At 39.6% G+C, this 14,952-nt stretch overlaps 1 protein-coding gene across 1 annotated transcript; it reads right to left on the minus strand.

The window, feature by feature from the left end:
- Nucleotides 1–955: 955 nt before the first annotated feature.
- On the minus strand, nt 956–14,463 carry LOC134825559 (fibronectin type-III domain-containing protein 3A-like). Its single transcript, XM_063837789.1, has 22 exons — nt 14,387–14,463; nt 13,894–14,015; nt 12,920–13,057; nt 12,599–12,722; nt 12,304–12,469; nt 11,984–12,122; nt 11,653–11,825; nt 11,309–11,439; nt 10,484–10,605; nt 10,123–10,261; nt 9,803–9,974; nt 9,468–9,613; nt 6,487–6,609; nt 6,098–6,255; nt 5,556–5,630; nt 5,218–5,385; nt 4,856–4,984; nt 4,643–4,719; nt 2,252–2,404; nt 1,905–2,074; nt 1,534–1,652; nt 956–1,395 (listed from the first exon to the last, which is right to left on the minus strand). The coding sequence occupies exons 1-22, from the start codon at nt 14,421–14,423 to the stop codon at nt 1,093–1,095; spliced, it is 3,084 nt and encodes a 1,027-aa protein (XP_063693859.1). The 5' UTR covers nt 14,424–14,463; the 3' UTR covers nt 956–1,092.
- Nucleotides 14,464–14,952: the final 489 nt, after the last annotated feature.

Here is a 14,952-nt window from a genome sequence, read left to right on the forward strand (position 1 = left end):
GTGTGATGCCACCGGTAGATAGATCTATGATAAATATAGGTTAAGGATATTGATCTGCCTATTACATGTTAATAATTGAACTTACATGAACCACCCTTAGCTCCCCCTCCTCCTGATCCCCCTTTACAGTTGACTTGTCTCCAGAAACAAAGAAGAAGGATAAACGAATTTCCGTTACTATGACCACACTTGGTTACCATGGTTACACAATATATTGGTTAATATACACGCGCAGCAAACAAATTGGAGCAAACGCTAAAGTCTAAAAATGTTGAATTTTCTGGCCACTTGAATCTGTCACGTGAGTTTTATGTTAATTAAGTTAGATTTATGCGAAGACCTGTTTAATCCGTTTATATAGGACATTCTGAAATGTCCTATAAACTGCATTACACGGCAGGGTACATAATTGCTTACATATTAACATATTCAGGCACCAGAGCACAAAAAAAGTAATATGGCAGTAAGTCGCTATTTTTTCATTAAGCTAATTATCTTAGGTTAGCTCGATTACATGCTCCATACAATTAAAGTTGAAGAGGTGCCAACAAGAATCTGGACCACAGAGCCGTAGCATGTTATCGTCTTCACCTGCTCTGGGCCACTTCTAATGTCTATACTTTTAAAACTGACTGCAAAATAAAACCCAATAATTTTGCTTCGAATTTTTGCAAGGAATATTATCTGTTTATCTACATTAATTTGAAGTTTTAATATATCGTTCCTATTACTAATTCAAAACATTAAAACACTTTACTTAAATTCGGCTTATTAATCAGCAAGTCAAAATATTGTCCTAATCTTCACGTTATCAATTGACACTGAGAATGATAAAGAACCCCTTATCAAATAATTGATCTCACTGCAAATTGTTTACATAATTTAACTGAAATTAAAGAAACCTCAACCATATAATCACAGATCAAAGATAATGAAATAACAATATTTAAACCTAAATAAATAACAAATGACGTCATGACACGTGGTGTGACGTCATATCACGTGTCTATTTCCCGTACATAATGTTCACAAAACACAATCTAAATGAATAACATGAATAATTAACAATAAACCTATCACGTGACAGTGTTACTAAAAATAAATAAAGTAAACCACCGTCAGCACAGCTGGCAGACACATGGCCAACAGAATGAAGACCACCACGTGCGAGTCCTCAAACGTGCCACTACTTTCAATTTCTCTTTCAACTAATTTGGTTTCTCTTTCACTTTCTTTCCTCTCCAGAGGAGGTGGTTTCAGTTTGACGAGGAGAGTCTGGGAGAAGGGTCCATACTCTGGTGGATCGGTGGAGTCTCGTTTTACTCTCACTTTAAAAGAGTAGGTAGTTTCGGGGAGAAGCGAGGTAGTGAAATTACGATCTAGTCCTTCGTATATCTGCAGATATACACGGTTAAATTTGAAAAATTTTATTTTTATAAACAGCAATTTTTGGATGAAACTGTTATAAACTTTCATCAGGAAGATGGTAGTCACGTGACATAAAAATGCTCTCTGATTGGCCGAGAAACTTACCGGAGTGAAAGTATCACCATCAGTGGAGTGTAAGATTTGGAACAGCTCCTCTTCTTGTAGTTTATCCTTCACTTGCCAGGAGATGGTCAGTTGGTTCTCTTTTATCGACTTGTACACCTCTGAAAAGAGGGTAAAAGAGTGTTATATGCTGTGTTATCAGGAGTACCATTCATTTAAAATGATCATAACTACTTCACGAATACTGCAGTAGTTGTACAGCAATACTAAGGCAATGGGACTACTGCACACAGACATCGAACGCTGTAAGAAGATGACGATCAGACCTCGTTAACTTCACGAATACATATAGAAAAAATGTCCTTGCGTTTTCGACTAACTAGTGATAAAATATATCCTTGTGTTTGACTAACTAGTAATAGGAGGAGGAGGGATGGAGTCAGTAGAGAAGGAAGCTAGTAACCAGGGTCCAGTACCAGCATTGTTCACCCCACATACACGTATCCTGTAGTCTGTGTTGGCAGATAGTTTGCTTATCTTTACTTGGGGCTTGTTCCCTTCGTATACCGATATAAAGTCATCACTGAAGTTTGACTGGAGTTAGTGTCGTGGAATTTCGACATTTTAGCGTTATTTCTAGCGAAGATACTGAAAACTTTTTTTAAATGAATGACATGCGGATAGATCATAAAACTGAAGTCTGAAACGGAAACTGCCCGAATTTAAACAAAACGAAACTGTGTGATCCAAAACTACTCACGACTCAGCACTTGCTCGTTCCAGTAGATAAGATTTGACAGAGCGCACACTAGTCCAGCCGACTTTCAGGAAGTTGTGACCACGTGATGAGAGAAGTATTGGACCGGTCAGGGCTGGGGGAAGAGGAGTTCCTGTGACCACTACTTTAGCAGAGCTGTGGGGAGGGGAGAAGTTAAACCTGACCATGTGATTCAACCTTTATCTAATTCTGCTATATTACTATATCACAGTGCTGGCAAGCACGACCGTTGCATTTATTGTGGGTATACTATGTACCCCCTTTACTATCATACCCCCTTTACTATTATACCCCCTTTGGTACACGTTACACGCCTCTTTCGTGCACGCGAAGCGTGCACTCCGGCCGGAGGCAGCGGCCGAAGGCCGCCGCCTCCGGCAGGAGTTTTTCAGGCATTAAGACTCATCGGAAGTCGTTCAGCAGATTTATTTTTAGTTGAAAACATTCTAATTTAATGTCAAAGATGACAGGAATAAAAAATAGTTATGTTGAGATTTTTAAGAAATTTGCATAAAATACTCGCCAGCACTGTTATACGAAATTCGGTAAAAAACCCAAAATCGCCATATTCAGGTGCCTTAAAAACCATGTTAAAATTGAGTTAAAGATCTGAAATTTTTCAGGGCGTCTAGACGTTGACCAAATCGACTGCAAAAAAAGTTTCAGGTTTCAGGAGCATCGGGAAATGGGTTTTCTAGAACCCCTGTTTTACGACAGATTGTCGGGACATATACAGATATACATACAGATATACATATATATTCAGGGATAGACGCTTTGCCAGTCAATTGTAGCCTGTATTTAAGTGTCCATAGATTCAAAAGTATAAAAGATACAGCCATTTCCGACCACAGGTCTTGCAAATAATTGTTTACACTTTAGTTTACATTGTATAAAAAATTTATTTGACGTCATTAACACCCCTTGATGACGTCATCAAGTTAACCGTTTTTAAAACTTGATTTTTGACAAAGTAATAACTTTTAAAATTAATTTTAACCCATTAAGGAGTAATTTTATTCAAAATCTGAGGAAATTTTCATCTTAGATAATTGTTCAAGCATTCTGAAAATCTACCGGAAAGTTTTTCTAGCTTGCTCCTTCATAAAGATATTTGTCATTGAAGTTTGTGCTTTTTTGAAGAATTATTTTATAAAAACGTCAATTTTGCGATTTAGTATTCTTTGGTGTTGGGCCATGCCTTGGGTTGTGGAGCTCATTTCTGCTTCCTATAGGTATAAATTGTGCATTAGGCTAGTTTTAAAGTTGAAAATCGAAAAGTTGCACACGTGGGGACACGCCCAAATTGATAGAAAATTGCTAAAATCACTGAAAATTGCTGTTTTCGTCATTTTCTGTCAACTTTAGAGTGCCGTTGTGATTACAGTTCTTCTTGAAATACTTTGAAACTTTGCATGCTTATCAAGCTATATATAAAACAATTACATGCAAAAATTTACGGCGATTCAATATTGGATGCGCATGCAACGTCCGCTCAAAGTTTGCACGTGCGAAAGGTGAGAATTTTGCTCATTCGTGATTTCCAACAAATTCTGCTTTGCCACGACAGTTTAATGTCATTATATATGAATTTAATGTCAACTTGAATGAGTATTAAGTGGTATATTCAGTCAGTGATGGACCGATATGCTTACCTAAACACAAGGAAATGTTTTTAAAGGAAAAATTTCGAAATCGTTGAAACTTCCTCCTTATTATAATGAAGATATCAGTTTATATTTCGACTTTATAAAGTACCCTGACATTATAATCAAAAAGAGATGATATTTTACCAAAACCCATAATCATGGGTAGAGTGGACCGCTGCCAGTGTCTCTCTTTCCCAAACAAAAGGAAATGATATTAATTTGATTGACCGTTCTCAAATGCAAAATGATACCGAGAATGAAATCGGTCGCTCGCTTTTCCCATTCATTTACAATTGTAATAGATTAAGAAGAACTACCCAAAGGCAGCTGTACTCGGCAATAAAGATTCAATAAACTTCAGCTAATGCAATAAGTAATAACTACCACCCTTACCCCGAAATACTAGGTATCGACCCGAACGCAACCCAAAGAGATTTTTACAGCATCTGATTGACATGTAATCAATCGAAAATTATTACAATTCGTAAGCCGTGAATGAATGGGAAAAGCGAGCGACCGATTTCATTCTCGGTATCATTTTGCATTTGAGAACGGTCAATCAAATTAATATCATTTCCTTTTGTTTGGGAAAGAGAGACACTGGCAGCGGTCCACTCTACCCATGATTATGGGTTTTGGTAAAATTACAGTATACAATAAACTTCACTCAGCCTTTATTTACTTAAAGTTAAGAAAACATATCAAATGTTGGTTGGCAAGTTACCTGAATTGGCCGGATCCCACTGAGTTAACAGCCTGAACTCTTACTTTATACTGAGTCTCACTGTTCAAACCTTCTATCTGAATATTGGAGTCTTTTGTTAGTCACCTCAATAATATTAATACGTTGTTTTCAATCTCAATAAATAAGATTCAGTTAACGTAATCATATCTTAACTTGTTGAAATTAACTCGTATAACAGAAAACTGAACTTACATAAAACTCATTTTCCACACATTTACTAGCTGGTCCGTTGTTAAAACACACGTTGTAGTGGAGAATATCAGCACCAGGACTGGATGGAGGATCCCAGCTTATCTTCAGTGAACTGTCACTGCTCTCAACCTGGACAAGGTGGAGTTACGATGAGGTCAAGTGGAGTTGTCACCTGACATCAGAATATGTACTAGAAAATCCTTTTTTTAATTATTTGTTTTGGTATGGTAACACTAAGTACTCCTTTATAATAATCCTGTGTTGATAAGTGGTTACTAAGTGATAACTAAATGGTTACTAAGTGGTTACTAAGTGCAGTGGTTACTAAGTTATAACTAAATGGTTACTAAGTGGTTACTAACCAGGTGTATTTTAGTAGGAGGCTCAGGAGGGGCAGGCGGAGAGTGATAAACAGCAACCTCACTTGGAACACTCTGTCCTACTACACTGTTTGCTTTAACTATACAGTAGTATGTAGAACCTGGGTTCAAGTTCCTGACTACACATTCTGTTTCTTTATCATTGTACACCTGAGCATTTGTTTACTTACTGGTAGTAGTTGTTGTTTACTTTAGAGTGTAAATATACATCTGATAGGTCGGTTTATGTTAGAAATTTTTCACATTTCCTGTAAGACCACAGTTTATTTGTTAACAGCATTACACAAAGACCTTATATATGTATTAAAAAAAGAAATTACCTCAGCAAAGGTGTCACCGAGAAGACACATATCGACTGAGTATGAAGTTATTGGTGCTCCATTTGTAGACGTCTCCTGAAGGTCACAACTATCAGTTAAAGGCCTAAGTTAATTTGCACTGTCTACGAGTCAAAAATCCTAAACCTCGAACCTTATTTTATCGAACACCTCACAGTAGACTATTTATAGCCAAAAGTAAAATTTACTGATCAGCGCGCGGTCCAAAAGTGTTGTTTAGAACTGAATAAAGCCCTTAATGTTGAAAACGACTGCAGTGCAGCTGGATAACAGCTAGAGAACAGCTTACTGTATATTTAATTAGTTTTGTCTCATAATATCTACTTTTGAGCTACTAAATTTAACGACACGTTTATTGGGAAATGAGTAAACGCACCTATGCGCGCAGCAATTTCGTCAACATAATGGCTTAAAATATCCACCGCGCCGTCCATTTCTGAATCAAGTAGACCCTTTTAATATGTTCAAAACCGATACTAAACAGTAGATTGTAGAAGGAAATAAAAGTTAAAGGTGAAACGAACCGGCCAAGCTATAATTGCAGCATAAGGCCCCTTGCTAGTGATAACAGGAGGTTGTGGAGCTAGAGGTGGAGCGGGGGCTGTCACAAAGTTAACGGTGTTAGAGTAGAGACTGGCTCCAGCACAGTTGTGACATCTTAGTCTGAATCTGTAACTCTTTCCTAGGGTTCGTCTTGGTAAGCGTTTGTTAAAATGATTAAATAATTTGATGGTTACGACTTACGGTCTTAGGGCAGTTAATGTTTCCACTAGCTACAAGGATATACAACGTGGACATTAATATACATGTCCACGCATGTAGCATGCGCTGTCTAAAAGGTTGCACTAAAAGGTTGACTAAGTCAAGCTTCATTATTAAATACGATATCATGTCACAAGTAATAGTTACAAACCAGGTGTCAGTTCTGTAACGAGGAAAGAAGTCTCAGTTCCAGTGTAGAGTTGTAACCAGTCATCTCTGAAAATCTCTAGGGTGTAACGCGTTATAACACTTCCTCCAGTGTAACTTGGGGGTCCTGGGAAACGTGACGTTATGAAATATGACGTCATAACAGTTAATACGTGACTTCATGACACGTAGAGTTATAACACGTGACGTCATAACACGTGCAAGATAAAATTCAGGTATAAACTACAACGGCTAAACAGTGGAATATTAGAGGGACAACCAGGCATATGATGAGACAGAATGTTAAACTATAGTTACTCTCATCACTAACAGATGGGACCTACTCACTCCGACCACAAGACACTACAAGTTAGTGACGGTGTGACGTCATACCACGTGGTGTGACGTAAAATCACGTGATGTGACGTAAAATCACGTGATATGACGTCACACCACGTGATGTGACTACAAGACACTAAAAGTTACAAGTTACCCGGTACATGGTTTTAACAACATACAGTACAAACAAGGTATACACTGCACCAAATTAGCGGTCACGTGACTACAAAGAGCATGTATCATGTACACATTATAACTACAAAGTACAAGTAACTTATAACAAAAGGGCTCACGGTGCTACACTTCATTAATCAGCAACAACTTTGTGGTGCTTGTATTAGAAGAGGGGGTTAACCGTTAAACTGTGCAATCTTGAAAATCGCTCAAATTAATTTATATTGACAGCTGGATAGCTGGACAGTTATGTCAGACATTCTTCTGTCTGACGTTACTGGTTACCCTGCGTCATTGTCAAGGGTTTATTTTTGTATCAATTTGGTGCAAACCAAAAAAGGGCTTCCTGCTGATAAGGGCAACGCCACTGTTGTACTGACTCACGATCAATACATAACCAAAGTTACCGACCACTTATCCTCAGGTAGTTACACCCTCTTAACGAAAGACCCCACTCAATCCGTTACCACTAAACTACAGAAAGTCCTCAAGAAACTACACACCGACAAGAAGATCACGACCGACCTATACCACAAGATGCGCAACCTACATCCTAGATGGCCTCAACTTTACGGACAACCTAAGATACACAAACCCGGCGCACCTATCCGTCCCGTAGTCAGCTTCTACAACACCCCCCTCCAAGCCCTCCACAAAGTCCTCGCATCTTTCCTCAAACCCCTAGCCCAGAACCCCTTACGCCTCAAAGACTCTTCCGACTTCAAACATCGCTTCGACTCCTCTCTCAATCCCTCCTTCCACTACCACGCCTCCTTAGACGTCCAATCCTTGTACACCTCCTGTGACATGCGCCTATCCCTCAAAACTGTCATCTCCTCCTTTGAACAGAACCCCTCTCGTCTTCCCTCCAATGTCACCACCACCACCATAGGCTCCCTTATCAACTTTTGCCTTGACAACTCATACCTTGAATTCAACGGCTCCTTCTACTCCCAAGACGAAGGTGGTACAATGGGATCCCCCCTCATTGTTGAACTAGCTGAAATCCGCCTTGCTGAAATCGAGACCTTAGCTTTATCCTCATGTCCTGACCCTCCGAACACTTACTCCCATTTCGTTGACGACGGCCTTGGATCTTTCAGAGACAGAAACCACGCAGAATCCTTCCTTACATTCCTTAACTCCCTTACTGAAGACCTCAACTTTACCCAAGAACATCCCTCTACAGACGGAACTATACCCTTCCTTGACGTTCTCATCCACCCTGACAAATCCACATCAGTCTACAGAAAACCCACCCACACCAACCTCTACACCAAGTACTCCTCCTGCACCACCAACTCATCTAAGAACGCAGTCATCCGATCACTGACCAGAAGAGCCCACAACATCTGCTCACCCCAACACCTTGACGACGAACTCCAGACAGTACGACACGTTTGCCTCCAGAACGGCTTCCCTCCTCACCGCATCACCACCATCATGGACGAAGTACAACGGAAATTCACCAACCCCTCTCGCCACCAATCCCTAGCCTCATTCAACCGACAGACCCGTGAACATGCCCTTAGTGTTTCTCTTCCTTTCCATCCCTCCCTATCCAAACCCATCTCCAAGATACTCGGACAACACGACATCAAAGTCACCCACTCCTCTGCTACCTCCCTCCGCAACCTCCTCACCAAAACGAAGACCACACCCCCTACTCACCTCACTCCCAACACCATCTACGAAATTTCCTGCTCACAGTGCCCCTCCAAATACGCCGGACAGACCTACAGACCCTTGGTCCACCGCATGAAAGAACACGAACGATGTTACAGACTCAACAACGCCATCGACGAATCCACAGACAGAATCAAATCAGCCCCTGCACATCATGCCCTGACCACCGGCCACACCATCTCCTGGAACAACATCGAAGTCCTCAAATCCCTCACCTCACGCTCCCAACTTGACCTCACAGAACACGCAGCTATACAAATACGACAACCAGCTATGAACAGAACAGACCGCGCACCCAAATGTAGTTCCCTCTGGGACCCCATTCTTCCTAAAATTGCCAAATCCTTAAAGTCCAGACCATCTGGCATTTCCTTCTCAACCTCAACAGAAGACTAAATTTTTATTGACATTGTACTGTAATTTTCACTTTCCCACCCACACCTCCCCCACCCTCCATCCCTGACACCACTCAATCACATATAAGCATTGTCCACCACATTACATTCAGCTGACGACGATTAACACATGTTTATTGAAAGCTTCTACAAGTTAAATCATCGTATCTCTTATATGTTTTTAACCCAACTCCACTCAGTTTCAAAAAAGGGCTAAATGTAAAATATTGAGGTTCAGGGGCACAGCCCTCAAAAGATAGAGTTGACAACAGAAGTGTTTGAATGTTGGCCCCCTTCGGTCTTATAAACTTATAAAACCAGTCAGCCCAATATACCCAAGTGAAAGTGAAAGTGAAAGTGAAAGTGAAAGTAAGAAGAACACCAAACATACCCCAGAGTAGGTTGAGAGAGTAAGGACTTGGTTTTGTTCTGAGAGAAGGAGGAGCGGGAGCACTGGGACTCACTGGTCTGGTTTTAAAGTTGAAGGGGTTAGAGGGGGGTCCTTCACCTCCTGCAGTTACCACTGTCACTAGGATCCTGTAACAATCAGGTATTATTGTGGTGTGACGTCATACCACGTGATGTGACGGCATGTCAGTGAACGTGACGTCATGTCACTTGGTTCGATATAATAACACGTGGTGTGACGTAGTAACACGTGGTGTGACGTCATGCCACGTGGTGTGACGTAATAACTCGTGGTGTGACGTCATGTAAGGCTCTCACCTGTAAAGTGTACCAGGAAGAAGAGAATTTATGAGTATCTTAGTATCGTCAGTAGTGTGGAACTCCAGTACATCACCATTAGCTCTGTTAGCTGTGCTATCGGATCCAGTTACAGTGTTTAACTTCAAATTGTAGCGTAGAATCTGCTGTTCTCCTTCTAGTACTGGGGGTTCTGAAGAGGAGTAATATTAGTTAAAATGTTAAACTTCACGGAGAAACATTGAGCATACGGTTGTATTTTGTAAGCTTTTAATTGAAAATTGTCCAATAAAACCCCTAAAATAAACCACCTAAGATATTAAACAAAGAAAATGTCTGACCCCAAGCGATAATAGCACTGTCACTCCTCTCCTTGCCCTCAACCCTGACCCTAACTGGAGGGTTAGGAAGTCCAGCCCTAGTTGTGAACATTACCACAGCACTCGGCTTACTTTCTCCCGCTACATTACCTGAGTAAACCTGAGAGAGAGAATGGTGTGACGTCATAGGGTAGTGTGTGACGTCATAGGGTGGTGTGTGACGTCACAGAATTTTGGATTTATGTTTACAGCGAAATTCTTGATAGGTTTAGTTCCTTTGCAATCACAAATATTCATGAGTTTCAAAGTTCCTGAATGCCAACCGTGATATAAGTTTCTGAGTTTGATGTTTCTCTAAGATGTCACGTGACATGTTACTAACCCTGAACTTGTATCTGGTGGATCTAGTGAGGTTGGGAATGTGGCATTCTTGTAATTCTCCGTCATAAACACTGATAAAACCGTACTCTGTTTCTTGTTCCACGTTGTACCCTGTCACTTCCGCTGTAAACATTGTAAACATGTGAATATAATAATATAAAGTAGAGTCTCAATAAAACCCCATCATCTGAACCCCCCCCCCCCCCACAGAATGTGTCCTTCATTTCTAAAGATCCACCAACTACAGTCTCCTTTTGTGGGACCTACCGGCTACCATCTAAGGCTCTATCACACGTGTTGTGACGTAATATCACGTGTTGTGACGTAATATCACGTGGTGTGACGTAATATCACGTGGTATGGCGGCTGACGCAATCCGAGGAATATAACATCCACCCCACTACAGCACATATTATAATAATTAAAACTCGGGTCCTATAATATCCCAGACAATACGTCACACAGATACTGGTTTCTACTGGTTACTGGATTCTCCACAGAGTGCAAAGTGTGCAGATTATTACAACACTGCAGCAGCAGGGTTATAGCTAAATATGGAGTTTTGATTAAAGAAGTGTCCACTTAACTTGGTTAAAGACCCCCCAATCAGTATCATTGCACAATGCACAGTTACCAGTTAAATACTATAGTTACTCAGAGCAGAGGATTGTGCAATAATCTACAGCCCCAGATTTAATAAATTTCAAAAAACTGTTTCACAATCAGCTCCACAGGAAACGGCAGATGTACATCATAACACTGCACTTAACTCTATTTTTATTTAAGTTAATAGTAAATTAAAGAAGATAACTATCTAGTATCTAACCTCCTCCGTTATCATTAGGAGGACTCCAGCAAATAGTTAGAGAAGTCTCTGAAGCTTGTCCCAGGTAAATACAGGTAGGAGGATTGGGAACTCCAAATCCAGTACGACAAGTTCCTGTCTCACTCCTCTCACTGAAATAAAGTGTGACGTCATAATACGTGTAGTGTGACGTTATAACACGTGATAGTTATTTTTTCAGGGGAAAACTATAAATCGAACAGTACGTTTAAAATAAATAACTTGAATTTAAATGTTTCGCAGAAATATGGAAACATAAAACAATTAGTGCAAGGTCACACCACGTGACATGAATATGACGTCACACCACGTGACAAGTAACTCACCTCTCCCCCATCTCGTTAACAGCAGACACAGAGAAGTTGTACTCAGTCCCCGGCTTGAGTCCTGTTATTTTGTATTGTCTCTCGTAACACCTAACCAGCTCCCTCCACCCTCCTCCCCCTTCGTCCCAGTAGAGGATGTAGTGTGTTATTGCACACCCGTTATTAGCTGCAGTCTGGTGGAACAAGTTGGTTATTATCAGTTGAGGACACATATTGAACTCAGAAGGGTTGTGAAATGTAAATTCTTTGTAAGCTCGTTGTGTCTACGTTAGAATTTGTCTGTATTAAAGTAACACGTGACATGACGTCACACCACGTGACGGTTACTAACGTTCCACTTGACGTTGAGAGAGGATTTAGTAGCACCCCCAGGTCGAGGAGGTTGAGGTTTAGAGGGTGAGGTGGAGAGGGTGGTGAACTCTTGTGGGGAGCTGGCTGCTCCAGTTATACTGCCACACACTGCGTTTACACTGTGGGTAGTTGCTATTAGTGGGGGTGAGGATGAGATTTACCTATTCAAGATTATATTGTTAATTGAGTACAGTAAAACCCTGATATACTACAAACCCCGCTTTATTTCAAATTTCAAATTATTGTAAACCTCCATTTACAGCAGCATTGTTCTATCCCCAAAATCCGTGGGAGACTTACCAAACAGAATACTGAGTACCAGGAACTAAATCTGACAAAATGTGCGGAGTTTCCACTTCCTCTGTAACAGATGTATTGCGCCCAGTGGTCAGGTTTAGAGAATAAACACATCCTTCTATATCCAGCTCGTCCCAAGAAACAACCGCGCTGTCCCCTGATATACTGCCTGAGAGGAAATGTGTCACGTGGTGTGTGACGTCATGACACGTGGTGTGTGATGTAATGATACGTGGTATTCAAAAAGAGAAAATCAAACGTAGTGAAAGTGAAAGTAAAGAGAGATAATCCAACTGACCGACGCTAAGTGATGTGATGTTTGATAAAAGCTGCTGTAGAATCTCGTCCGCATCATCATCAAAAACTTCAGTGTCTTCAGATGCCCCAGCTTCTCCGCTGCCCTGTTTGAATTTGCAGGTTCCCTGCAGTTGTTAAAATAAAGTTCAAACGCTTTAAATTTCTAAATGTACTGGAAAAACGTTTTAAAAGTATTTATGATTACTTCAGCGTTTTTAGATAGTACACAGAATTCTGTAGTCATACATCATCTTGATTATTGTAGCACAACTAGGACCAACCAATACGGTAAAATTAATCTGCCAGTAAAAAAAGGACTAACGTGGCAGGGAACAAGAATTGTTTCAGGCGCATCATTCTGAGCAGCCCCACTGAGCTGGCGCTCGCGCAACTTCTCACGCAGCTTCTCTGCTTGTTCGTTTGCTCTGCTGTCTTTAAACCGGACTGGTTTATCTTGACTCTGTAAACAAACACAAATAGTATCAACTTATAAATTATCTAATTATATAAGTTATAACATATTAAGTTATATAAGTTACATTGGTACATAAGTAGAGCGTGAACGGTACTACTGGTACCTTAAATCAGTAATCATGCTTATATATCCCAGACATGAGCATTTCTTAAGTTAACATGTAACCTAGAAGGTATGTTGCGGTCTGTGCTATGTAGTTATTTAGTAACTGGTATGTAGTAATGTAGTACAGGTGTTAGTTAGATATTAAAAGTTTACAAATATCAGTTTACAAGACGGTGGTGAGTGGTGCAAAATGGTCACACTACTTATTACTAAGTATTCAAATATAAGGGGGTATGTAGCGAATCTGAGTACTACTTACTAAGTATTCAAATATAAGGGGGTATATTGGGGTATATTATGTAGCGAATCTGAGTAATACCAATGTTTTAGCATCATGTAGCGCAAAATGCATGTAAAATTATAATGAAAATTAATTTCGCTTATTTTCCAGACATCCAAGACCTAAATGCTAATCTCAAATATAAGCAATGGTGTAAAAGTTGAAACCTTTAAGGTAACTTTAAAGTAACTTTAAGGAAATTTTAAGGTAACTTTAAGGTAACTTTAAGGTAACTTTAAGGTAACTTTAAGGTAACTTTAAGGTAACTTTAAGGTAACTTTAAGGTAACTTTAAGGTAACTTTAAGGTAACTTTAAGGTAACTTTAAGGTAACTTTAAGGTAACTTTAAGGTAACTTTAAGGTAACTTTAAGGTAACTTTAAGGTAACTTTAAGGTAACTTTAAGGTAACTTTAAGGTAACTTTAAGGTAACTCACCTCAGTGCGGTGTCTGAAGACGTGGTGGTGGAAGTGGGAGTGGTCGCTGGAGGCGACAGCGCCTTGAAGAGTAAAAGCAACACGAGGAGGCTCTGTACTGCCACTGGGCACGATTTCTGGTGCTGAAAAGATATGTAATGTGTTTGTATCATTATCATTTAGAATGTTCAATTGTTTGCAGAGTAGACACAGCAGCCTGGCTGTTCAGTTAAACTCACTGTTCTCAGATTTCCATTCATTGTTCAATGTTCATGTATCATGCCTCAGAGTAGCTCATTATTCAAGCTAGTGTATTGTATAAGATCAAGAACTGGTCAGAAGCATGATTTAGAAATTCTATTTACTGGATTTGTTCTAGTCTATTATGAGTATGTTGCCCCCAGGTTGATAGCATTATTAATTATGTCAGTTGTAAATCAATTGTAAATCAATTGTAAATCAATTATAAATAAATTATCAATCATTTATAAATCATGGCAGAAGTTGTACTAACTTTGACTCGCTGGCTCTTCATGTTCTTCATCTGTCATTTCATAACACGTGACAGATGCTTAGATTAATTATTCAATTAGATTAATCATAAACAATCTATGATCGAATAATTTAACCATATCACAATATCATTCAACAAACGATAATATCTTATTATTACTATAGAGTTTGGTCATTCTACATTTTTACTGGTTCAAGCGGAGACGAACATTTTCGTCGCAAAACGTTTGTATGGCAGAAAATATTCGCAACGAAAATTTTGAGGTACTAAAGCTATGATTCCCACTGAAAATTTTGGATATGCCTTACCGGTAGGACATATTCGAATTTTAGCTTTCTGCGACCCAAATTTCACTGTTTTGACTGAATTTTTCTTCAATGACCATCTTACAAGGTCACAGAAGATGGCACAAGACACAATTGAGGTACTCAAAGTTCTATTCCCAAAGAAAGCTTTGATAAACGGAAAATCATCAGAATATAAAGAGATTTTGGAAGATTTTTGAAGAGTAGCTTTTCTGTCGTCCCCTTGACTGAAATTTCGTGGTTTTTACTGAAATGTTGACC

This window comes from Bolinopsis microptera, chromosome 13 (assembly GCF_026151205.1).
Source record: "Bolinopsis microptera isolate Bmic1 chromosome 13, MBARI_Bmic_1.0, whole genome shotgun sequence".
NCBI classification, from domain to species: Eukaryota; Metazoa; Ctenophora; class Tentaculata; order Lobata; family Bolinopsidae; genus Bolinopsis; species Bolinopsis microptera.